General features: G+C 59.2%; 3 protein-coding genes across 3 annotated transcripts; all 3 read left to right on the top strand.

Moving 5' to 3' along the window:
• The first annotated feature begins 3,326 nt into the window (after positions 1-3,326).
• Positions 3,327-11,714, top strand: CSRP1 (cysteine and glycine rich protein 1). The gene is made up of 6 exons (XM_042828318.1): positions 3,327-3,370; positions 6,273-6,385; positions 8,755-8,923; positions 9,350-9,476; positions 10,576-10,669; positions 10,916-11,714. The coding sequence occupies exons 2-6, from the start codon at positions 6,274-6,276 to the stop codon at positions 10,990-10,992; spliced, it is 579 nt and encodes a 192-aa protein (XP_042684252.1). The 5' UTR covers positions 3,327-3,370; position 6,273; the 3' UTR covers positions 10,993-11,714.
• A 2,262-nt stretch (positions 11,715-13,976) lies between these two features.
• PHLDA3 (pleckstrin homology like domain family A member 3) lies at positions 13,977-15,241 on the top strand. The gene is made up of 2 exons (XM_042828314.1): positions 13,977-14,328; positions 14,672-15,241. Exons 1-2 carry the CDS (start codon positions 13,977-13,979, stop codon positions 14,791-14,793), a joined length of 474 nt encoding a protein of 157 aa, XP_042684248.1. The 3' UTR covers positions 14,794-15,241.
• On the top strand, positions 14,871-23,736 carry TNNI1 (troponin I1, slow skeletal type). The gene is made up of 6 exons (XM_042828317.1): positions 14,871-15,014; positions 20,825-20,866; positions 21,252-21,383; positions 21,468-21,557; positions 21,827-22,003; positions 23,629-23,736. The coding sequence occupies exons 1-6, from the start codon at positions 14,871-14,873 to the stop codon at positions 23,734-23,736; spliced, it is 693 nt and encodes a 230-aa protein (XP_042684251.1).
• Positions 23,737-25,637: the final 1,901 nt, after the last annotated feature.

The following is a 25,637-nucleotide window of genomic DNA, read 5'->3' as shown; positions in this document are numbered from 1 at the left end:
CCCGTCCCCGCCCCCCGCCCGCCTTCCCGCCCGGCGGGGCCGGACGCCATCGCCGCGCCCCGCCGGCAGCGCCGCCCGCGGGGGCCGCTGCTCTGAAGGCCGAGGGGAGGGCGGGGATGAGGAGGAACGGCGGCTCCGCGCCTTCCCCATCTCCGCGCTGAGCGAGCGGCACCTGCCAGGCCCCGCCCGTGCCAGGCGGTGCGGTGTGCCCGGAGATGCAGTGCCCGGTTTTCCCCATCGTTAAACGCACAGACCGCACCAAGGGGACAGCGAGGCTCTGACCGCCCCGTGCGGCGCCGTGCCGTGCAGCGCAAAGCAATGCAGCGCAAAGCCATGCAGCGCAAAGCAAAGCAATGCAGCGCAGCGCGTCCAGCCCCAGCCGCGGTTCGGCTTTGGCGGCGCTGTGCCGTCCTCGGGCGCCCCCTGGTGGCGCGGCGCAGCACGGCGCTTTCCCGGTGCCGTTCCGTCGCGTCCTGAAGGCGGATCACAGCGGATCTTTCAGGCTGGGAAGGGACGCCGAGATCCGCAGTCGCGGTGATGAGCTGAAGCCACGCTGGACCAGGCCTGGAGCTGCACTGCTGTGCACCGATGGTGCAGCTCATGGACTTAATGTCCCCGTGAGCTGTGCAGTGCAGCCGTGGAGCTGCAGGCTGCCCTGCGCTCCTGGGAGCAGCACAAAGTGCTCCTATGGAAACCGCCCGGAAAAAGCCATTGGATGTCGATGTGTTCAAGACTTTGGTTTTGCTCTCAGGAATTTTGGCCAAGTATCTTTGCAGAGATTTCTACATCCAGGATTCCTGGCTGTCTGAACGAGCTTCAGAGTGCTAACAAGACCGAGAGGCACCGCTCATGAGAACTGGCAGTAATCCATGCAAACAGTGCTCCCCAAACTTCTGGCATGTGTGCCGTTACTTCTGGGACGCCGCTTTGCTCATGCACAGATTCTCACATCTCCCCAAGCTGTGGGATCTGCTCCGGCTGCCTCTAAATCAGCGCAGCACCTTCCTGGTAACGTCCACTATGATGGGCACTGTGTGCAAACCCTGCAGCAACCACAGCTGGGTGTGCAGGTTGGACTCCATTGTGGAATTTATCCTCAGCAGAATGAACTCCTCTGCAAGAAGGGGCTGCTGTCTGTGCCTGTGACACTGCTGCCATCTTCCCATCTTTCTGACACCCCGGGGTCCCTCACACTGCTGACCACATTCCTGTCTGTTTTCCTATGATGCTCTTTCGAATTTAGCCCAGCTCTGGTCTTTGAGCACGAAGCTTTTGAACAAAACGTTCTTATTGCAGGTCTGCTCCCAAGATGATCACTTTGAGCACACACCATTCATTCATCCCCCACATCCAGAACAAAATCCGCATCGTGTGCCTCCAGCTACCGCTATCTTGAAGTACTGTTTTCGTTCCCTTCAGTTTCTCCTGAACCTTGACTGCTCCACGATAAATAAGTGCTTTATTTATGAAACAAACAAAGCTTTCTGGCACAGCCCGGATTTGTGCCTCTCGCCTTTCACCGCAGCCTTCCCCGACCCGTGGTGCGAAGCATCGCAGCGCCGACCCGACAGCAGATGGCGCGGGGACCCACGGCACCTGCCGAGCTGCGGGGACGGCTTCGCCTCCATCCTCGGCTGCTAAAGGGCTCCCTCAATGGAAGGGACCGGCCAGCCAAAGCCCTCCCCCTCGAGGACAGCAAGGCAGAGAACCTTAGGGTCGTTAAGGTTGGGAAAGACCTTCGAGTTCCCCGAGCCCAACCGCAGCCCGTCCCCCCGCACCGCCCACATCCCTCAGCGCCACTTCCGCGGCTCCGAACGCCCCCAGGGATGCTGACCCCTGCGCACTCCTCCAGCCCTGCAGCGAACAGCCCTGGAGCAAAGAGCAGAGCTGAGATTTGCAGCAGCAGAGCCCAAATTTCAGGATGCTGGGCCCTTTTCTGAAGATGTCACTCAGCTTTTCATTCATCCGTTCCATCTTCGGAGGAAGGAAGCGGGGAGACGTGAGCCTCCAGAACCCGACAGCCCTGCTGCACATCTCTGGGAACTCAGCAGGAGGGGGTGGCTCTGTCCAGGTCTGCAGCCATCTGCAGCACCAGAGTGCTGAGCATTGCACACTTCCTATGAGTCATCTCATTTCCCTGCCCCACGGGGCAGGACGCACGTCCCCATGGCTGCATCAGAGCTGGGGTAAGGCTTCAGCCCTCAGCAGGAACTCAGAGAGCCTGGAGGGAGATCCGTGGCCATCAGGAGCACCTGATGATGTGGAGGTGCTCGTGTCAACCTGCGTGGTGGCAGCTGGGGATGCTCCGCTCAGTGACGTGGAACCCATCGCTCTGCAACCACCGCAGGGAGCTGCAGTGAGAAGGGATCAGCCTTTTTTCTCAAGGGACAGGTGACGTGTAGGTTGCTCTATAAGTAGTGCCTCCTATTTGTTTCCAGGGAAACCACAATAGATACAAAGAACACAAGAACACGATTTGATAGAGCAAATTCTCAGCTCCTCAAATTCAAAGCTCCACAATCTTTCCTGAGCTGAGGGCCTCAGATCTGGACTCGGCTCTGCAGATGGGGCCTCACAAGGGCAGAGCAGAGGGGGGCAATCCGCTCCTGCTCACTATCACCCCTCTTTTGATGCAGCCCAGGCTGCAGTTGGCTGCAAGATAGCAGTGCTGGCTCACCTGCAGCCTTTTGTCCATCAGGACCCCCGGTCCTTCTCTGCAGGGCTGCTCTCAAGGAGTTCTCCCGGTCTGTACACATATGTGGAATTGCCCTGGCTCAGCTGTAACACCCTGCACTTGGTCCTGCTGAACCCCATAAGATTCACGGACCTCCATTTCGAGTGCATTCCGGTCCCTTTGGATGGGAAGTTGAGATTGACTGTTAGGGAGCATTTATTTGCAGAGAGGGTGGCCGAGCGTCGGCACGGGCTGACTGAGGGATGGGGAGGAGCTCCCCGCGTCGGAGCTGTGCGGATGTGGCACCGAGGGATGCGGTGCGGCGGTGGGACGCGGTAGTGCTGGGTGATGGTTGGGCAGCGCGGGGTGCCGCGTGCTGCGTGTGGGAGCAGAGGGGACAGCGGGTGGCAGCGAGGTGGCAGAGGGCGCTGGGGGTGACGCTGGGAGCGCTGGGGTGGCATCGTGCCGTGACGGGCGCCGCGAGGCTGACGGCCTCCGTGCCTTCCTCCTCTTCCTCCTCCTCCTCCTCCTTCTCCTCCTCCTCCGCCCGGGGCAGTGACATCAGGCCGTGCTGGCGCTGAGCGCGAAGCGCCGCCTCCCCCCGCCGCCAACAAAAGTCCCCGAGCGCCCTGCGGGCCCCAACGCCGCACCCGCCGCCTCCCGACCCGCCCGGCCCGGCCCGGCCCACAGCCGCAGGTACGAACCGGGGCCGCCGGACCCCAACATCCCAGCCCGCCCGCGGATGGGGAGCTCCGTGCACGGCGCGCCCGGAGGGCTGCGGCCCCGCGGGTGGGCGAGGGTCGATGCTGCTCTGTGGGCGGAAGGGCACGGGGAGCACCGGGGGACTTGGGGGGGTAAGCAGAGGAGGAGGGCGAAGTTTGACCCCGGGGACAGAATCGCAGAACTTCCCCATCCGGGCCGGGTGCTGGCGGTGATGCTCATCGGGAAGTCCCAACGGCCGCGCCGCGCTCCCTCTCCCCGTGCCCTGCGTCGCTTTGCCTTTCAGAGCGGATAACTTTTGGGAGCCGGGGGGACCGGGAGAGCGGCCCCCATCACTGAGCAGCGGGCGCGGCTCCGGGCTCCCCAAACCCCGCAGGTGGCAGCGGGGCCGCGCGTGGCAACGGGCATTGGTCAGCGCTGAGCACCACGCGCGGATGCTGCCAGGAGGCAGCGATCGCTGGGGAAGCTCCGGAGCAACCGCTTGAATTCCTCTCGAGGACGCAGAGCTGTGCTGGGATGCAGGGAGGGCTGTGCCGGGCCGGGAGGTGCAGCAGCTGCCAGCTGTGGGGTTGGCTGTGGGGTTGGATCCTGGGGTTGTTGCTGCTCCTCCTTGCTGTGGTTGCGGCTCAGCGCTTGCTTGCCATCCACAGAGCGCATCGCCAAAGCAGGGGCAGCGCGGTCCCCTCCCCGCCGTGATTCCATCCCTCTTCCCCCACCTGCATCTCCATCTCCATCAGGCAGAAAGCCTTGCAAAGCTGCAGGAGCTGTGTCGGGCAGGAGGTTTGATCCCCACGGAAGCCAGGAGCTTTTCTTAGCGTCCATGAAAGTGCTTTGCAGAGTTCTGCATAAAATCGGGCTTTTCTTTGAGAAATGAGCTGAATGCCCAGCTGTGATAGGGAGCTTTCCAGTTTGTAAGCTCAGCCTGGGAGCCATGTGGCCGTCAGGCAGCAGCAGGCAGCTCTGCGCTCTTGATACCCACGCGTGGCAGCAGGGTGGCACAGCACTGCTCCTCCCTGCCGCAGACCTCAGATGGGCAGCAGTGGGACCCCAACGTCCCACTGCAGGACCTGGGGGCACAGTGTGTGTGTGAGGGTCGCTCCTGACTTCGGATCCCCCCCTGATTCCCTTCTCTTCAGGCAAAGCCCCCGGAGTTCTCAGCTCCAGCACAGCTGCTGCTCTGTTCCTTGGTGTCTGCGCTGATGCTCAGTGTTTTGTTGCATCCCAGCACTCACTGCTCTCAGGACTCCATTCTTTCACCAGATCAGCATCACTGTAATCATCCTTTATCCCCAGTTACATCACTGGCATCCCAGAGTCTCCTTATGTCACTGCTGTGACATGGGGGTACAGGAGCACAGTGCCAGCCCCCCTCTTGTAGGGCTGTTCCCATGCACGGTGCTGTGGCAGCTGCTCCATACACGATGCCATTTGTTTGGGGCTGAGTCCCCATGGCCTGAATGCAGTTCCCAGTGCTCCATCCTGCTCATTTCCCACCCATCTCCATGAGCTGATTCCTTCTGCTCTCTTCAGACGTCTCCTTCTCTCCCTGCTCACATCATGGCTGTGCCAGCTGCTCTCTGAAGTGGAAGGCAGCTATCTCACCCCAGGAACTGTGATTCCCACCTATTGTTTGTCCTTTTGCCAGATCATGTAACGATCCTGCATCAAGAGTGAATATCAGGCAGAGCCAGTGCTTTCCTGCCTTTCCTTGTATTCATACTTTCACTGCAAAAAATCTCCCAGCTCTTTACACAGCCTGAATCTCCTGTTCCCTAGCAATCTTCTCCGAGCACAAAATGAGCTATGAGACCTGAAACCAGGGCTGTGGGACCCCAAATCCAGGGCTATGGGACCCTGAAATCGGGCCTGTGGGATGCAGCAGTGGGGCCTGACAGCTGTCCTGCTTCAGGAGGAATGGGGCACTTTGAGAGGCAGTGTCGGAGGCAGCTCTGTGTTATCCCTGGTGAGGGGGCTGATGGGGGTGCAGTGGTTCCTCTGTCTGCCCCCTAAGGAAGATCCTGAACCCTGCCGAGCTCTGCCAGGAGGAAATAACAAAACAACACAATCTCCAGAGAAACACATTGTGTCCTTTTAAGGCAATGCAAGGGCTGGGACTGGAGTGAGCTGGCTGGAAGGGAGGGATTTGGCACCGCTGTGCCCTGGGTAGGAAGCCCAGCCTGCAGGGCGTTGAGGAAAGGTTTCCTGGCTGCTGTGATCACACCCAAACAGCTCTGACACCCCTGGGGCTGCACTGCCTCCTCCTCCAGCCCCACACCTGCACTGTCTGTGTGTCTGTCCTGCACACAGCTGGCTGTGGGGCTGAGCCTACAGCACCTGCAGACCCTCGTATCACCCAGCACCTCCAGCAAGCGTTTGCTTCTGATGTCTTTGTGACCACCTGAGGTTGCCTATGGTCCTTCTACTGGCCTCCTTATCCTCAGCGTCTCCCCTTTGTTGGCTTTGAGTTTCTTGAGGCTTCCGTTGCCCCAGCCTTCAAAATACCAGGGCTGGGTTGGAGCTCAGCCATGTGTGTTCGCTGTTTGTCTTACTGTGGGATTATCTGCACATTTGAAGATCAGGCGGCCTCTCATCACTCACCAGAGGCATCTCAGGAAAGAGGAGAGCAAAGGAGAAGCATTAACATGCTGCCAGGGAGCTGCATGGTCGGTTAGGTCAGTGCTCAGGTGTTGGCCCTGTGTCCCAGCCTTCGTACTCCTCTTCCTCCTTTCTCTTGCTCAGAACAGAGCCGTGAGCTCCTAGGGCCTGGGATGCTGATCCCGCTGGATGCTCTAAGTGGGCACTCTGAGTTCTGCTGATTCTGCTCCTCAGCAGCATTATGAATCAGTGCAAACATTTTCTGCCCCTTCTCTCCCCACAGGATGCCAAACTGGGGTGGAGGGAAGAAATGTGGCGTGTGCCAGAAGGCGGTGTACTTCGCTGAGGAGGTGCAGTGCGAAGGCAGCAGCTTCCACAAGTCCTGCTTCTTGTGCAGTGAGTACTGCCCTCCCCTCGCCCCACTCCCTGACAGCAGTTTGTGTCCTGTTTGTATATATAAACGTTTATGAGGCATGTCAATGCTCAGTGGGTTTCCCCTACAAGCAGCCGGGGTGCAGGAGCTGTGTGGAGGTGTTCTGCTGTCCTCCAGGCTGAAGAAGCATAGATCAGCCCAGAGCACCGCAGGATGTCAGGGCTGAGCTTAGCCAGCATCCATACTGCATCCCTGCACCAGGGAATATTGAGGTCCTGTCCCTGGAGGTGCCTCAGATGCTGAAGGCTGGAGCATGAGCTGGGCGCTCCCACCAGGCAGGAGGTGGCACGTTGCACAGCGCTGGCCCTGGTCCTCCGCACTGCTTTGCTGGGAGCTGGGATATGATCTGCTCCGTGTCTGGTGGGAGATGGCCTCCAGAAGCCAAAACATCAGGCAGGAGACATTGCTTGGGGAAGGGAAGGAGCTCAGCGCCGTGGGGAAGGGAGAAGATGTCCCACATCTGCTGGTGGAAGCACATCACCAGGGAGAGCACCACGACATGGGCTGCCACCCTCACGCTTTGCAGAGGGACCTCATGCTGCTCCTCGTGTGCTTGGCAGCTCTGCCTGTCCCAGTGGGCTCCTCCCCAGCCCTGCTTCCCAGCCCCGTGCTGCTGAGCTGCTCTGAGCTCCTCCAGCTTCCCCAGCACTGCTCTTGGGCCCCTTCGGGAATGTGAAGCCACTATCTTTAGGAGAGAAAAACAAACACTGGGAGCTGATTTGCCAAGGAAATAATCAGAAAGGAGCCAAACCTACCACAGTGCATTAAACTGGAGATCAGCTCCGGGAGTGAGTGCTGATTGACTGCGTGGCGTTGGTCCAGCTAAGGCAATAGCACAAGCAGAAGTGTGATGCAAGGAGGCTGCCTGGCCTCACAGCAGCAGCAGCAGCTCTTGTCTGGCTGTTCTGTGGGGCAGCTCAGCTGTTCTTAGAAAAACAAAGGGTTCTTCATGCGATGAGTGCGGTGTGCTGGAATTTCTGCGATGCAGAAACCGGGGGCTGATTTCTAGGAAGCAGATTGGGAAGGAATTTTTTTGTTGCATGACAGTGGTTGGGGCAGACGAAGAGCAGTGGATGCGGGGACTGAAGGCTGCAGCCACCCAGCTTGGGGGGAGAGGAAAGCAGATGCCATCGGCGTCAGCACCGTTAGGACAAAGCCCTTTGAACCCGCTGGTGTCGGCCCCCACATCCATCCCTGTGGGTTCTGAATGCAGAACTGTCCATACTCAGCTCTGGGCTGCTGTGTCCCACCGCCAGCCCATCCGTCGGACACCCACTCTGAGCCATGGGATGCACAGTTCCACGTCAGCCTGGATCCCAACCCCTATCCAGGGGACGGGGAGCACACAGTGAGCACAGGACCCTGCCAGCCCTCCTTAGATGGCCACAGGCTTCCTTCCCACCTCCTCCCTGCAGCAGTGCGTGGGGTTGCCTGCGGCCACGCGGGAGGAGCACCATATTTAGTAATAGGGCCGAGGAACGCTGCCTCCCCCCCGGATTGAGTGAACTGAGGGAGCTGTGTTTGCATTCCTGTGATATTGGTAAAGGGCAAGGAACTTTCCTGCTGGCAAGGAGCGAAATGGGCTGCTGGGAGCGTCGACATTTAAGGCGTGTGAGCAGGATGGGGATGGTTGGGGTGCAGCTGTAACAGGACCTGTTTTGGCGCTGGCTGCCAGCGCTGTGGACTCTGCCTTGGGCGTCATGCTCTGAACGGGGCAGGTAAACACTAGAGATTGCTGTGAGCCTCGTTTGTTTGCTGCTTCCCTCCCATCACGGTGTGCCAGGAAGGGCTGGGAGCTGACGTGGAGGATGAGATCAGAATGGGACATGAGCACAGCGCCGGGGTCCCCAGGCCCTGCTGCTGTCCCCTTGTGTCCCATCTTATGTCCCACGCTGACCCCATGGCCGGGACACCCACCTGGCTGGCAGTGCTGAGTGTGCCCTGCACAACCCCTCTCCTGGCACAGACCTGGGGTGGCACATTGGCATGAGTATCTTTGTGATTTGAGGGGAAATTTAGGATTTGTGCCCCATCCTGGCTCCAAACCTGCCCCCACCCAGGGTTCCGGCAGCAGTGAGGTTAACAGAGCTGCTGCCTTATTTATTATCAGCCTTGTAGCCTTGGTGGTTGCTTCCTTTTAAAGCCAGACAATGTTCTTGTTGTGATCCTTATCTGCAGCCGTTTTGCATGCACTCCCTTTGAACACTGATCTTGTCTGGGGTTTCCTCGCTCCTTGAAAGCCGAGCTGTGCTGTCCCGTGTGAGGACTTGTTCTCTGCTGCTAACGAGCAGATCTGGATGCACGGGCTGACAAGGCCCTCCCTCTCTTCCAGTGGTCTGTAAGAAGAACTTGGACAGCACCACTGTTGCTGTGCATGGAGATGAGATCTACTGCAAGTCCTGCTATGGCAAGAAGTACGGCCCCAAGGGCTATGGGTACGGGATGGGCGCCGGGACCCTGAGCACCGACAAGGGCGAGTCTCTGGGGATCAAATACGAAGAGTGAGTTGAAGTCTTGTTTTGAAATCGGGGATGTTGTGTGCACCTTCTCCCTCACATCTGTCCAGATGTGCTCGGCTGTACCGCCCTGCAGAGCCCCCTGAGTGTCCAGCAGTCCCCAAGCTGCAGAGTGTCATGGATTCCCTGCTTCAGGGGGGACTTCCCATGTGCTGGGCATGCCACGTGGCTGGCAATAGGCCCACATCTGCTCTGATGTTCTCAGTGACATGAGGGCTCCACGGGCACGTCCCCATCACCCAGCCCTGCTGCCCATCCCATCCCAGCACACAGCCGTGGGGCTGCAGTTTCCACGGGGGTCAACGCCATCCTGACAGCCCCTCCGAAACCGGGCTGGGGTTTGCATTCCCACAGCTCTGCCCTCCTCTTCCCGTTCCTGCACCCCGTTAATGCACTCCCTCCCGTCCACAGGGGCCAATCCCACCGACCCACCAACCCGAACGCATCCAGAATGGCCCAGAAGGTCGGCGGCTCCGATGGGTGCCCGCGCTGCGGCCAAGCGGTGTACGCAGCCGAGAAGGTGATTGGAGCTGGAAAGGTACGGATGGAGCACACGCACACACCCTGCAACCCTGGCACCTAAAGGGGAGCTTTACCAGGACCCTCCGCATTCCCTCCTGTGGCCCCATCCCTGCCCAGCTCTGAACCCAAGAGTGCTCCAGGCTCACCTCTGTGCTGTGGGGTCAGGACGGCGGAAGGCCTCAGCTATGGGGCTGTGCTGTGGCACTGGTGCTGCCCCACACATCGACCCCTGCACTTCATCCTCCCCGCAGTCGGTGCTCGTCCCCAGAGCACAGAAGCATGGAGTCACAGGAGCCTCCAGCACCGTACTGAGGCTCCAGCAGGGTCTGTGAGGGATGTGCCACGTTTTGGTTATCCTCAAAATCCCAGCGCTGGCTCTTGGCCTCCCGGTGTTGTCGATGTTTACAGGGACCCAAATCTGGCAAAGCAATTGTGCTCGAGAAAACCAGAGAGGATTCCAGAGCATGTATTCAATGTACTAATGTTCGCTGGATGACTCTCAGCTGCCTCCTCCCCCAGCCCTTATTTCACATTTTCTTCCAAAAAAGGTTTGATGTTTTCCAAAGCGTTTATTTAAATTCCTCTGTGAGGGCTCTGGCTGCTCTGTGTGCTGCTCGGGGCCCGTGAGCTCATCTGTCCCCGGAGGGACTGGCAGGGCTGGGGGAGCTTTATTTTTGAACGCTGGCTGATTCCTGCATTCTTAGTGTCTATTTGCTGCCCTAAAGCTGCAGTTGTCTCCCCCCAGTGCCACCCCTGGGCTCAGGTGCAGCAGATCCTGGTGAATAACTGAGGGGATTTATTGTTGTGTTTTAAGAGAAGGACGATTGCTTTTCACCCACTGCACTGTGAAGTGACTGTTGAGGGATGGGGGTGGTGAAGGCTCAGTTTAGGAGCCAATGTTTCCCCTCTGTGTCTTCACCACGGGGCAGGAGGGCTTTGCTGTGCTGAGGGTGGGGAGAAGAGCTCTTGCCAGACTTTCCATCAGCAAACCCCTTTGCTGATGGCTTTGGGTCAGAACCAGGGTCAGAATCCCTCCAAAGGGATCCCACCTGGTACCAAAGCTTTGCTGTCTCGTCTCCATTACCATCTGACTGGGTTCCTCTCCTGTCTCACAGTCCTGGCACAAGTCCTGCTTCCGCTGCGCCAAGTGTGGCAAAAGCCTGGAGTCCACCACCCTGGCAGACAAAGACGGGGAGATCTACTGCAAAGGTCTGTGCCACGTCCCCTGCCCTGTGGGGCTGTTGCAGGAGGGTCCCTGGGCTCAGGTCCCCTCCAGTTGTCCTGGCTGCTGCTCCTGGAGGTGTGAGAATGGGGATGGGGCAGGGATCCGGGAGACGGTGACCTTGCAACTCTGGGGAGCGTTGCAGACATGGCAAACCCTGCCCTGCTTCAGGAGAAGAACTGCTACGGTGCCCTCGTGCCACTGCCCTAATGTTACTCCTCCTCTCTCTGCAGGTTGCTACGCCAAGAACTTCGGGCCCAAAGGCTTTGGCTTCGGGCAGGGGGCCGGGGCGCTCATCCACTCGCAGTGAGGCACCAGGAGCCGCGCTCTGCTCCTCCTGGGCTCCTGCAGCCCAGCCCTGGGTTTCCGCACACCGCAGCGAGCTCCCTCACCTCCTCCATCCCCGCCTGCTGCTTTGCGGCACCAGCGCCTTCCCCTGCCCCGACCCTGCGCTCCCCGAAGCTGCGGGAGCCCCATTGCCACCACGGGTCCCTCGGCACGGGCACACAGCTCGCTCCCACCCGCAGTGAGGCTCCCAGCGTTCCGCTCCGCGTCGCCCGTCCCGCCGGGATGAGCCGCGCTGCGCCGTGTCACCGAGCAAGGAATAAAACATCAAAGCTGACCCAAGGCGTTGCCCGAGGGGTTGCGGGGTTGTTCCCCAGGAGCTCAGGGTGGAGCGGCAGGACGGGAAGCGGTGCTGTTGCAGCTTGCAATGAAAGCGGAGGGGCTCTCCCTGCAGCTCCGCAGCCCCTTCTGCCCTCCCCTCGTGTGACCATTTCCTAGGCAGTGTTTCCTTCCTGCGCTTCGCGCGGGCGCTGCCATGCGCACACCGCGTCCAAACCCATCAGCGCTGCTCCGTGGCGCTGCTCCAGGCAGCCGTGCCCAGCAGTGCTAACAGCTCGGAGCTTTTCACCTACTCCCGGGTTGGGTGTTGTTTTTTTTTGCTGGATTCTGATCCTCCAGCTTGGCAGCTCTCCAGGTTTAATTTGTTTTCACTGAAACACTTTGCTTTCGCTGTGTGCTTCTCTCCTTTGACCGGCGTGAGATACTCACGGATCAGCCTCGCCGCCTGTCCTTTCTAATCCGCAGTGGGACGGCTGCAACTGCTTCCCTCTGCTGGCTGCTGCTCCCCGGGCACGGTTCCGGACAGACGGACGGTTGTGTCTGCACATCTGTACCCATGCACTGCCCAACGCGCTGCATCCGCAGCACCCAGCCCTGATGGCAGCCTGGGGGCTGCAGCGCTGGGGATTGGGGATGGGGATGGGGGACCCAACACCGTCCAGAGAGATGCCCTGGGACGGTGGTGACAGAGCTGCAGCATCGAGCTCTGCTGGCTCAGCAGAATGAGACCCTTCTCTGGGTCTGGTCACCAGAGGACAGAGGGGAGGTGACAGGCTCTGTGACCTCATGGCTGTGGGAAACTGATCTTCCCATGGTGGCTGGAGGTGGCGATGCAGTGAGCAGCCCCAGCTGGCGAGGGAAGAGACCGTGGGGTTGGTGGCCAGCAGCATCACTGACATCCCCACCTGCTGGAGCAGAGCTGGGAAGGACAGCCCAGACTGCTGGCTTCCAAATTCCTGGGGTCCACCAACCCTGAGCGTGTGCTCCTTGCAGGGACCCACCTGCTCCACTCCCCCCAGAGCCCCGCGGGGCCGGAGCTGACCCCCCTCCGTGCCCAACATCCCAAACTGGGGCTGCTGGGACAGTGGGGACCGGTGCCAGCATGGTGATGTTGGCCTCGGGGAGCACGAACCAGTTCCTGACTGCACAGCGGGCCCTGCCCTGTTAATGAGGGATAATGAGGTGCCTCTCCTGGCGCTGCAGACTTGCCCCCTGGCCATGCTGGCTGCCAGCGCTGCCCCCGGCAGGCATCAGCCCCAGACGGTGACCCCGGTGCCGCTCCGTGGGGATTTTTTGTCCCCTTTTTTCGACTTTTTTATTTTATTTTGCTGAGGGCTCTGCACACTCAGCACCTCCGGGTTCATCCATCCGCCCGGGGTGCTGCAACAATCGCTCTGTTCAGCAGCTCATGGCCAGTGCCATGCACCCAGATGTCCCCACAGGCACAGCACAGCAGGGCCAGCTTCTGCCAGGGGCTGGCATGGGAACAGACGGAGCTGTCGTGGTCGGGAACAAGACAGGCTGGAAAGGCGCCGGTGTTTTGCTGCTGGGGAGGGAGGACTCCGGCAGGACCAGGCTGTGCCACACAGCCTCATCCCTGCTCAGCGCAGTCACACAAAGCTGGAGATGCTGTCTTCACTGTGGGACAGACTGGGGACACCAAATTGTTCTCCTTGAGGGGGCACAGGGGGACAGGAGCTCTGTGCAGAGGTATTGGAGCAGCTCCTTTGGGTGCAGGGCTGATGGGTGCACAACCTCCTTGGGATGGTGGCATGGACGTTTCCATCTGCAGATGTTCCCCTCCCAGCTCCCTCCTCACAATCCCTTCACGGTTGGTGCTGCACCCACAGCATTGTGCCCAGGCAGCACTGCACCCTGTAGCCCCATGTTTAAGACCCACAGACCTCTTCTACAGCTTCTACTGCACCCCACAGCCCTCTGTCCTGGCTGCTTCTGAACCCCATAGCCCCCCGCCCCAGATAGCCCCGCACGCACAGCCCTCTGTTCTTCGTGGTGCTGCTCCCCAGAATCCCACTGCACCCCCCAGCCCCTTCCTGGCTTAGAAGTGCCCCCAAAACTCCCCCGCCCCAGCTGGCACTGCACCCCATAACCCCACATGCAGGTGCTGTTGTCCTCCATAGCCTTGCAACCATCCGGTGCTGCACCCGCAGCCCCCTGCAATCCCCAGCCCCGTAGGACTGCAGCTCCACATCTTGTCCTCTCCCTGCTGCGCCTTTGCCCACGCCGTGCCCTGGGCTGTTTGCACGGGGCCCCAGGACTGCACCCGCCCGCAGGCACCCCGAAAGCACCGTGCAGGTGGGTGCAGCGGGGCAGCATCGGGCCTGGCTGGGCTTCGCCTGGGCGTGAAGGGTGCACAGCAGGAGGGGCCAGGCGAGGCGGGGATGGAATGCAAGTGGGAGAGCGGCCGGGCGTGTAGCAACAGATCCTGGGGAGCGCGGAGCCGGGGATCCCACACGCTGCATGGGGCAGGACGCCGAGCTCAGCCGCAGGGACGGCGGAATGGGGCGTCCCGTTGCTGCCGCCCCACTGTGAGAGCCGGGGGGGGGGTCGATCCGGGGGCCACTGAGCTGCGGGGGTCCCGACAGCCGCGGGGGGAGGGGTGGAAATCCCCAGCAGGGGATGCGCGGCTGCGGGAGCTGAGGAGCCGCCATGACCCCCGAGAAGGTGCTGCGGGAAGGGGTGCTGGAGAAGCGCAGCGGGGGGCTGCTGCAGCTCTGGAAGAAGAAGCGGTGCCTGCTGACTGAGAAGGGGCTGCAGCTCTTCGAGCCCAAGGGCTCGCGTCGAAAGGAGCTGAGCTTCGCCCGCATGAAGGCGGTGGAGTGCGTGGAGTGGAAGGAGAGGCACATCTACTTCACGGTGGTGATGGACGACAGCCACGAGATCGACTTCCGCTGCGCCCAGGAGGACCCGGGCTGGAACGCTGCCATCACCATGGGCCTCGTCCGCTTCAAGAACCAGCAGGCCATCCAGGTGGTGCGGGCACGGCACAGCTGCAGAGCAGGTAACGGCCCTGCTGTGCTCGGGGCGTGGGGAACTGGTGGTGGGATCCTGCCCCGAGGTGCTCCGGTGGCCCCAGGATGGGGGAGGTCCTTTCCTGGGTCTGCGTTGCGCGCCCCCCTGCCCTGGCTGGGCTCTGCTGACACCCGGTGCAGCCCCCCTGCCACTCAGGTTTCATCCCATTGCACCCCAAGAGAGGGACGCACTGATGTCGTCCCTCTCACAGAAAGACACGGGGTGGGCTCTGCCTTCTGGCACGTGGGGTGGGGGTGACACCACGCTCCCCAGGGCTGCCCCTGCTCCTGCCCAGCATGGGCCGGGTGGGTGAGCAGTGCTTCTCTCCGCAGTGGTGCAGTACGACGCAGCTGCAGTGGGACAGCGCGTGGCTGTGCAGCATCCCCGGAGCAGGATGGAGACGGCGCTCAGCTCAGTGGGAGGAGGAGAGAATAGGATCCCAGCCAGCAACTGAGCCCTTGGGGCTTCCCAGGAAGGCCAGTGCAGGCACCGGCCCCAGTGCCATGGGGCGGGACAGTGAGGCACCAGGGCATGGCTGCACCCACTTGGACCGATGGGGCAAAGGGCACAGCCAGGGCCACCACCAGGGGCTCCCCGAAGGTGATGGATGTGGCCAGGCCCATGGCGGACTGGCGGAGACCCCCGGCCTCTCCTGCAGGACAGGGGATGGGATGGGTGAGGCCGACCTGAAGGAAGCAGCGTGGTGTTGAGCCATGGGACATCGGATGTGGATGGGGACACAAAGACCCGAGACCCCACATGGTGCAAGGACTGCAGAGGGGACCCCTCGGTCACCATGGTGCGGTGACACGGCTGCGCCGCTGGATGCTGCCCTGGGGATGGCAATGTGACATTGTGGCCCCCAACTCCTTGTACTGACTGTACCCCCAACATGTCCTTCTGCTGCTTTGTTCTTTTTGCTTTGTTTTGCGGGATCACACAGTATATGGGAGAACACTAATCCTGCACAGAGCTTCACAGATTGTTCATAGACACCCCCTTAAATCTGCCAGCATCCCACAGCCAGGCTCCTGTGCCCCCCACCCTGCCGTCCCCTGCTGCTCCCGTGGTGGCTGGGGTTGGGTTGGGGTCAGGGTTAGGGTCAGGTCTTGCTGCCAGGCGGTGCAGGCAGGACAGCATCAGGGGAAGGGATCCCTCACCATGGGGCTGTGCCCAGACAGGCTGTGCTGATGTGAGTGCCGGGAGCTGCTGAGCTCCACAAGCTGCAGCCTGAGCCCCACAGCCCGGGGCTGTGCAGATCTGCTGGGAGCGCACCCGGCTGCGTGGGAACAGCGCAGCACAGTGGCCCTCTGGCCCGGCCCTGTGCCAAACCAGCTCTGGGTGTTTCTGGGGAGGGACGGTGGCACGGTCAGTGCCTGCTTGTCATGTTGCACCATGCCCCTTCCAAGCAGATCTTGGATGGATTTCCACCCATCCGCCTCCCTCTGGTATTGAGAATTGGGTTTTTTTAATAGGGTATGCAGGGGTGGGGGCACGCTGTGTGCAAGCAGACCCACATGCATGGAGCACAGGGCAGCAGCAGCACCTGTGTGATTTCTGCAGGAAGGTTCTCAGTGGGGGGCTGGATTTGCAGGGGAAAACTTCTTGTAAGGAGCCCCATGAGCTCTGCAGCAGTCTAAATGCTGCCCACATGTGTTAGCTGGCTGTTAGGGATGCAAGGAGTTCAAGGGGTGCTTCCAGCCCTCGCTTCCAAAAGCAGAGCACGGACACACAGGAAGCTTCTCCAATGCTGTAGGAGGTGGGGAAACTGAGGCACAGCAGAGGGGTGAGAACCACACAGCCCCTGCAGCACTGGGACCCCGGGGGCACTGAGCACAGCTGCAGGTGGGCGCTGAGCCCTGGGATGGAGCAGGGTGCCTGGGGCTGCCTGAGTTCAAAGCCTGAAAATCCAGCTGTGCAGCTCTGTCCTGGGTTGGCACCCATGGTGCTGCGCTCAGCCCCTCGTTCGTCCTGCCCTCAGACCCTTCACAGCCCTCCTTTGGATGCTCTCTGATAGCTTTATGTCCTCTGTGTCCCTTCCATCCCCAGTGCCAAGCTCCAATTCCACGCCTGGAGGTGATGTCCCCAGGTCTCTGAGCTGTCCCACCCCCTCCCACTCAGCCCACAGGGTCTCCCCCACCCCCAGCCCTGCGGTGCCCTCAATGTTTGGGGTTGGCTCTGAGTGTTGGGATGGGGATGGCTGTGTTTGGGGTGTGAGGTCCCAGGGGACAGCAGAGGCTCAGCTGTTGTTTCTAACTCTGTCCTGGCTGCCCTGGGAAGCCCGCTGGCTCTGTAATCACCTCTGGGGTCAATGGAAAGGGAGACAACTCCTGGTAGAAGAATGGATGAGTGGGATGGCCCCAGGGCCAAGAGTTGGGGATGGGACCCACCAGCACTGCTGCAAAGCCACGTGAGGGGCAGCAGCTTCGTGTGGGGTGTCCAGCCACTTGTGGGGGTCGGTTGTCTTGAATTTGGGGCTCTGACACCTTCAGGATGTGGCGCACAGGGATATGGTCAGTGGGCATGGTGGGGATGGGTTGGGTTGGATTGGGCATCTCAGAGGTCTTCTCCAGCATTAATGATTCCCGGGGTCCAACCTCCCCATACAGCTTTGGGAATTCAGTGTTGGCATCCATCTCCTCAGAGACAGCCCTGCTTTGAATCAATTTGTCCCAAGCACTGGGGGATATTATTTTGCAAAGAATTTGACCTCAAACTGATCTTCCCCATAGATTTCCAGATTGTCCCCATCCTACATATGAAGAGCTCAGAAAGCATCTCATAAAACTACAGGCGACATCTCATAAAGCAACCCCAGTGTCTCCAGGCAGCTCGATCACTGGGTATTGGACAGTGATAGGGACCCAAAATGTCCCCATGACATCAGGGGGATGGGGACACCCATACCTCCTGCTGGTCCCACAGCTCAAAGCCTAGGGCTGAGAGGAGCCCCTCTCCCTCCCCTCCTCCTCCGCCCAGGTCCCTACAGAGGACGAAACCTGAGCCTGGAGCCAATGGCATCCCAAAATTGCCTGCGCTGCACCCTGAGCCCCGGTCCCCAGGCAGGGCTGCGGGGAATGCAGGGCCTTTTGTCACCAGCTAAATTTGGTTCCTCTGTGTGCACGGAACAATCCCAAGGAGAGATGCTGGAGGCACAGCCTTATAAAGGACTGCCGTAACACCTCCTCCTGCAGCCTGGGATCCACCACGCTGATCCTGTGCCTGCTGGGAGCAGAGCAGGTGAAGCCAGGATGGGACTGCCACTGCCACTGCCACTGCCACACTCATTGCCACCACTACTGAGCCCACAGCAGCAGGGGGGCTGCTGCATCGCCCCCCCATGGCACAGGTCCTGCAGGTGTCCTGGCAGTGGGAGGAGATGGGAACTGCACATGTTCAGTGGGACATGGGGCTGCTGTAGCCCCCATCACTGGAGCTGCCCCACGCACACAACTGCGTGTCCCTCTGTGACCATAATAGATGTAGGATTAAAATACCAGGCATTGTCCTGCTGGGCTGCACGCTGGGGATTGTTTGCTCCTAAATTTGCCCCTAAAAATATCCTGGGAACAGGTGCTGCAGCCCTATGGGCTGCATGGAGCCTCCTTCTGTGGGGACACCCGGCTGGGGGGCAGGGAGCAGCTTAGGAGATGGAAACTGCTTGAGCATCCCAACCAGGACCTGGCTGCTCCTGACCCACAAACCTGCACTCAGCTCTAACCAAGCGCCTGGTGTTGTTGGTGGAACCCCCTCCCCATCACCCCCACCAGTGGGGATGTGCACTGCTGCCCTGGCAGCCCTGTGAGCAGCACTGCTGTGGGTACATCACTGCAGCTCATGGGCTGTGCATACAACAGCTCTTCACCCCATCTCCTTTTCTGCCATAAAAATAAATAAAATTGAGAGATTTTCCGCAGAGAGAAAAGCCATGCAGAGACACGGCCTCGCGAGTTTTGCCTCCTTGCAGGGCTTTGCCCAGCACTGCGTGGGAGAGGAGCGGAGTGGGAAGCGCACGGGCGCTGCTGCTGCACCCTGGATGCATCCATCTGTGCACAGTGGGCAGCGAGCAGCAGCAGAACTGACCTCATGCAAACAGCAGGCGTTGCTGTGAGCGCGTTGGGGTCACGGTGCAACAAACCCTGCTGCAATGCACGCGTGTGCCCGAGGCAGCACCCCAGGTGTGCGCTGCACGTCACGGGGCAGTGGGGCTCGCAGTGCACCAGAGGGGATTTGTGCTATTTTTACTGACCACTTGGAAGCCAGCTGAGGGTTAACACTCCCCCTCCGCCGCCGGGCCCCGCAGTGCTCAGCTCTGCAGACACCAGGCAGCAGCTCGCAGGTAAGAGGGTCCCCCTGTGGGATTGCTGGGGATGTGGGGCTGTCGGTCCCCAGCTGTGGCAGTCAGTTCCATCTGAGTCGGCCACCAGCGCCGTTCTGGGGTGGATTGAGTCCTTCTGTGGCTGCTTGGGGTCGCTGGTGGGAGCGGGGAGGTGGGCTTGGAGTGCACCCAGTGTGGCTGCAGGGGGATGGCAGAGCTGGCTGCGTTTGATTTTACAGGGCTATTTCTTTTAACGTTTTCTCTGCTGTTGTGTTTTATGAAACTTTTTATGGCTGGAGACGTGTGATCAGAGCAAAATGAGCTCGTCCTGATCGTGTCTCCATCAGAGAGCAAAGTCTTTTACGGATGCTCTGGGTCTGGAGCCCCCAGGTCCCTGACACGAGCTCACCAGGCGCGTCCTGCTGCTCCTCTAGCCCTCTGGGAAGCCAAATTAGAACTATTTTGCCCTAAAACTTGGTTGTCCTTGGTAGAGGTCGCTGGGATGGGGTCTGGCGTGGGTCCCACCTCCTGGAACGTGGCTTTGTTCCGAGGGGAAGGAGAGGAACGCCACGAGGCTCCTCCAGCTGCTGCTGCGCTGCTGGGGCACAAAGGGTTTTCTGTCCCCCCTGGGGAATTCAGGAAGGTTGGGGTCTGCCCTCAGCCTTCCCCGTGTGTCCTCTGGGGTGTTTGCTGTGTCACCAAAAACCTCCAAATAAAAGCGTGAAATGGGCAGCTGATGTCTGACTTTTGCTAAAAAAAAATACATATATCCTATTTTTGGGGTTATTCTCTGTAAACCCTGGGGCCCAGCAGGCTCTGTGGGATGGGGCTCCTGTGGGGATCTGTGGCTTTTCTCCCCCAGCTGCAATGCTTCAGGTGAGAGTTGTGAGGCAGTGGGGACAACGTGAGGGACCTCTGCCCACATACTGTGCATTGCTCAGCCTGGGGGCACCTCTCCAGGACCAGAGCAACTCTTCTTAATTGTCCCCTTTGCTGTTTAAAATGGTTCCCAAATTCACTGGGGGGTGCAAAGAGGTCGGTGGAGGTGGAACAGCTGAGCATGGAGGAACACCAGCAGCTCCACCAGCACCGGCAAGAGCCATTTGCTACTGAGATGCACCTTCAGTTTGGATGCAAAGAGGGAAGGAAGATTCGATGGGCATTTTCCCAGTGCTTTTCCCACCCCTGGGCTCACGCTGTGAGCAGCCAGCAGGGGCTCAGCACACAGCAGCTGCCGGGGCATAGGGTTACTGAGAGCATTCCAAGTATGAAATGGCGAGCGTTCCACGGTTGAGCAGCACTGGATGCTGGGTCTGAGCAGAGGGGGTGGGTGGTGACCCCTCATTCCACCCATCCCGTGCACACCCAGACCCACAGGTCTCCACCCAGTGAGGAGTGGGGCAGGCATTGGGAAGCTCCATGGGGCACCAGGGCTGCTCCCCTCCATTGGCAGCAGCCAACACCGTTTTGTGGCTTGTTTCATCCTCCTCTCTCATGTTTGTTGATTTATTTACCAACCCATCTCTATATTTGCTTGATTATTTCTGCACGTTATTTATTTATTTGTGCCTCTGTGTGTTTTCAGGAGATCAGCCCAGTGCCACGATGCCGGAGCCGTAAGTAGTGCTGCTTCATCTCCCCCCAGGGCTCTCCCACTCCAACCCACTGAGCAGCTTCTTTTTTTAATGGGGTTCAGACTGGAGAACGCATTGCTTGGGACCTCTGTGCTGTTCCCTTCGTAAAAAATCATCTCTCTTCAACTAAAAATGCATAGCAACCTCTGTGTCCTCATTGGAAGCTTGGAGCTTTCTGAGGTCAGAGGACCTGAAAGCACAGAATCACAGAATTCTGGCTTTTTGAGAGGGGACTTTCAGCTCCCAGAGAGCCGCATCTGCTCAGCCTGGCTGCAGGCAGGGCTCACTGCGGGTGCGAGTCCTTGCACACAGAGACACTGAAACCAATGGCAATTCCAAGGGAAACTTCTGACTGCCCCCTCCTTCTGATTCCCACTCATTGATGCTCTGTTCTCTCCTCTCCTTCACTGCTCCTGCCCAAATGCGCCTGCCAGCAGGGAGGTGAGTGCTGCTCCTTTTGAGAGGGATCATGATGCTCCCCTGCCTTTTCTCCGAGTTGGTTTTCAAAGCTTTTTCCTTCCCCTTTCCCCTAGAGAAAATCCAAGATCACAGCCTCGCGCAAGCTCCTGTTGAAGGTGAGTCCCGAGGGCTGGAAACTCCCTGGGTTTGGTGGAACAGGAGCTGTGCGGCTGGTGGGATGGTGGTGGGGAACGGCAGCTCCCACTCCCACCTCTCTTCTGAGAAAGCTCACTGATGTGGGCTGTGGCTGATAGAGCAAATCTCCCCTCCCTTCCCCCTGTGTGAAGCTCTGAGCCCTCCTGCTCTGCAGCCCCCGTGTGTTGGTGCCCCTGGGCTGTGCAGCACCACCCTGGCTGCTCCCCTTGCTGTGGCTTGGGGAAGTCTCTGCCGCAGCAGAGCAAAGGCACACAAGTGCTGAGGTCAGCATCCCACCGGCACCTTTAGAGACCTCAGCAGTGGGATCTGCCCATCCACACCTCCACCGTCTGCTTGTGCCCGCAGAGCTTGATGCTGGCAAAGGCCAAGGAGGAGTGGGATCAGGAGATCGTGGACAAACAGTCAGAGAAGGAGAGATACCTGTCCGAGCGCATCTCCCCGCTGCACACCAGCGGTCTGTCCTTGAGCCAGCTTCAGGTACATCCCTGCCCCAAGCATGGAGTGGTGGCTGTGCAGCACTGGGGCCATCGCTCACCTCTCTCGTGCTGTGCTTGGCCGTAGGATCTGTGCCGGGAGCTGCACGAGAAGGTGGAGATTGTGGATGAAGAGAGATATGACATCGAAGCAAAGTGCAACCATAACACTAGGGAGGTAGGAAGGAGAAGGCAACTTCCACACTCTCCTGATCACCCCTCGTGGGTCTGAGCACTCCTTCTCACGGTCCAGCTGCCATCCAGGTGGGCTGGGACAAGGCAGTGACAGCTCTGGGTGCAGGGAGAGGTGGCCCTAAGGGCAGAGGCTTGGATCCTGCTGGGGCTTGGGGTCAGCACTGACTGCTGTTCCACCAAGGCCTCCTTCCCTTGCCCCCATGCAAGGCTTCCATTCAGTGACCTCCACATCCTGCCTTCCCCATGCTGCAGATTAAAGACCTGAAGCTCAAAGTCCTCGACTTGAGAGGGAAGTTCAAGCGGCCCCCGCTGCGGAGGGTCCGCGTCTCTGCCGACGCCATGCTGAGAGCTCTGCTGGGCTCCAAGCACAAGGTGTCCATGGACCTGAGAGCCAACCTGAAGTCTGTCAAGAAGGAGGACACAGAGAAGGTGGGTGGATGGAGGGATGTGCAATCAGCAGGTATGCAGAGGTCATAGTAAGACTACCAAAATAAATGGAAATGCTCACCAGGGCCATAGGCTCGCAGCAAACTCCCCAAGGATCAACCTCCAGAAAGAGACCCTTCCTCAGTGGCGGTCAGCACTTAAATAGGATCTAGGAGAGGTTCAGCCAGGCTCCACCCCTTCCAGCAGCACAGGTGAATTGGGTGAATTGCCTTCACCTGTGCTCCCACATCTCAGTGGGATGCCTTACTCAGACTCAGTGCCTGCCTTAGGTGGACAATCAGACATTCAGGCTGTGATCAACATTTCCCATATGAGGGACCTCCCAGGGCTGCCCTTGTCCTTCAGCCTCTGAGGACTGTCCTCATGCCTCGTAAGCCTCAGAAATAGCAGGTTGAGCTCATTGTGTGGATCATAGGACCACCTGGGAGCTGTTGGGCTGCAGCAGGTAATGGCAGATGATGGCAATGGAGGATGGTGTCTGTTGAGCTGCAAATGCAGAGTTTGGTCTTTGGTCTTCTTGGGTGCAAGGAGAACTCTGATTTGGTGCAATCCCAGTTACAAACACCCAGGAGACTCCCAAGCACAGATGAGATAAGAGAGAGCCAGCGCAGCAAGCACACTTGGCAGCAGAGAGGCAGCCCAGCTCACAGCAGCTCTGCAGAGATAAGAGAAGGGAGTGAGTCCCAGCATCGCACTGGGACTTTCTTGCCTTGGCTCCTTGCTTTGGTCCACCTTGTGCTTCGTAGCCACAAGGAGATGACTTTTAGGTCAGACCATCCTGGCAGTTCCACACAGAGTGCTTTGACAGCCCCATGGAGTCTGGAGGACTTTTTTTCAGTGCCTTGTTCAGGAATCGCAACTTTTTGGTCCTTCCTGGAGCAGCAGCAAAGTTGGGATGTCCAGATTCCTCCTAGAAGAGTTGTGCTGCTATCCCAGTGCCTCTCCTGGGTTTTACCTCCTGGTCCCAGCTCAGCAGTTTGCACAAAAGCTTCAATTTTCTGCTCATTTTTCCTTTTTATTTTTTTTCCCCCGTTGTTGCTTGTAGGACGTATTTTCAGCCCTTCGGACAGAAAACTGCACTTACAGGTCTCAACGCCAGGTGGTGATCAGATCTGAGTTTATTTTAGATGCCGTGAGACGATTTGGGAGCGCGGCTTGTCATCTATGAATGCCTGTGGGCCGGCAGAGCCGGTGCCTGGGCACGCACCCAGGGCTGCCTCCTCCCCATTCTGTCCTACTGGGCTCTCCCTGCACCTCCAGCACTCCCAGCCCCATCCAAGCTGAGCTCTCCTTGCAGTGAAAGTGCTTCTGCTTGCACTCGGTGCGCTGGTGTAGAACTGGAATAAGTCCCACATCAGCTTCATCCTCCTATGGAGAATTTCAGAGTTTCATGCAGCTTTGGGTTGGTAGCCTCGTGCATCCAGAGCTCCCTGCTGCAGCTCCCCTTGGCCAGCCACGCGCTCAGGGCAGAGCTCTGATGGAGGGGGCATTTGCAGGAGGGCAGCAGCTGGCCGTGTGCAGGGCTCTGTGCAACGGGGAGGGGAGCCGTGGGGCTGCCAGTGCTCTGTTCCCACCCCCTGTCCCCGTTGTCCCCATCCCCCTGGCAGGAGCGCCCCGTGGAGGTGGGTGATTGGCGCAAGAACGTGGAGGCCATGTCGGGGATGGAGGGGCGGAAGAAGATGTTCGATGCTGCCAAATCCCCCACAGGACAGTGAGAGGTAATCGCAGTGAGCGTCATCCCGGCTGGGATCCTTGGGCCGCTTTTTGGGAAGCTCCTCTTCTGCCCCACTGCTCTGCTTTGTTTCTCTCCCACAGGAGCACCAGGACAGAAGAACATCCCCAACCCTTCTGGCTGCCCCCTGCCCCCCCGCCTTGCTGCCCCTCTGTCCTCTTTGCACCCTGAACTCCCCACTGTGATGAATCATGTGGACAACCACCTAGGAAGGAGATCTTCCTTTCAGCTCTGCCTTTCTCCCCACTCTCAGTCTCACCCACACAAGATGTGCTCTTGGAGGGGCCCCCACCCCCTCCCAACTCTGCAGAGAGGGGACAGCCCCGCTCCCCCTATTCCCAAACCTCCAGCACAGCCTGAGATGTGCCCATGTGGCTGCACGTGTATTAAAGGATGGTCTCTGGGGCCGAACACTGCATGAGCTCATCTCTGCATTGGCCAAGAGTAGGTGTGGGTACATAGCAAGACAGCCCGGTCCTTTCCTGTGCCCTGGGCTCAGCCTTGCACGGAGATCATCTCTTCCAGCCCCCATCACACTGGTATCCCCAGCTCTGCTGAGCCCCCGCCCCAGCCTCCCCGTCCCCCTGTCACTTCCTACACCACTGCAGAAATGGGGTGGGTGCACCCCATAATCGTGTCTCCCACTTGGATGTGGTGCCTTTGGGATTGGAGATCCCAGTTCGGCCACGGTGCCACTGGGTGGGAGATCCACCATCACGACCCCAACAGCAAACACGAAGGGTTTCAGCTCTGACTGTGCTGCCCGTGTGGGCACTGTGCCGAGGCTGCGTCCTGGGATCCCCAGAGGGAACTCACACACATGGCTGTGATTCTGGCAGGGGAAGAAAGGTGTGGAGGGAGAGGCAATAACTGTACCTGACCGACTGGAATAGCTGGAAAATGCAGGGAGGTTTCATGGAAACAAAGCCTTCTTCAGAGCTGAAACAGAAGCAGAAAACCCAAACCGAGTTGGGGTCGAGAACGAAGCTCTGAGCTCAGCACAATTATGATAATTGGGTACTTTACAAACAGGGGTGGTGTTTGTGGGGCAGGGAGGGATGGCAGTGAGATGAAAGGCAATGGAGGGGTGGGTGCTGTGGGACCGGGCTCTGGTGGGCACCGCCTGGATGCCCAACACATCGCCAAATCCTCCACGCTGAAACGCCGTGTGTTGCAGCAGAGCGATGCCCAGGGCTCACCAGCACACCCTGCAGCCAGGAATGCGCTCGCTGCAGGCTGTAGCTGGCTCTGTATGGTCAGATCGGGTTTAAATTGAGGGGCAAATAGAAAAAAGGTTCATCGGCTTTTCCAAATATCTTGTTTCCCCGTCTCTGCATCCTGCTCTCATCCTTCCCTGGTGGAAACCCCTTCTTACCACCATGGATTGCCATGAGTGACCACGAACATTTTACCCTGGGAGTGTTTGCAGCCCTGTTGGTGGTGGGAGCTGCAGAGGAAGGGCTGGGGGCAGCGGGCAGCCCTGGGTTGGGTGAGTTTGTCCCCACAGCCCCTCCAACCCCACGGCCCCTGCAGAACGCTGCACGAGGTCAGTGCTAGGCTGCCAGCTTATGGAGAAGCTAAACTCTGACCCGTTGCTCATATCAGAGGGAATTCCTCATTAATTACAACTAATTTCCTGTGCTATGAGGGATGCAATCTGCCGTGCAGCTGCTTTCCAGCTGGCAGCATCAGTTACTTCATGTAATGCAACCTGAAAGGCTGCCAGTGACGCTGCTCCTGGGGGACAGCCGTACCTCTTCATCATTAGCTGTGGCCGTGGGGCATCACAGGAGATGGATTCTGCCTGAGGAGGCCTCTGCAGAGGATGGCAGGAACCTGAAGGACTCTACAGCACCCCTAAGGCACCACAGAGGCAGCTGTGAA

This window comes from Centrocercus urophasianus, unplaced genomic scaffold, assembly GCF_019232065.1.
Source record: "Centrocercus urophasianus isolate 14NV4802_14NV808 unplaced genomic scaffold, USGS_Curo_1.0 seq_290, whole genome shotgun sequence".
Classification (NCBI taxonomy): domain Eukaryota; kingdom Metazoa; phylum Chordata; class Aves; order Galliformes; family Phasianidae; genus Centrocercus; species Centrocercus urophasianus.
The sequence above is the reverse complement of the archived record's forward strand: the minus strand, read 5'-3'. Positions and strand labels throughout refer to the sequence as shown.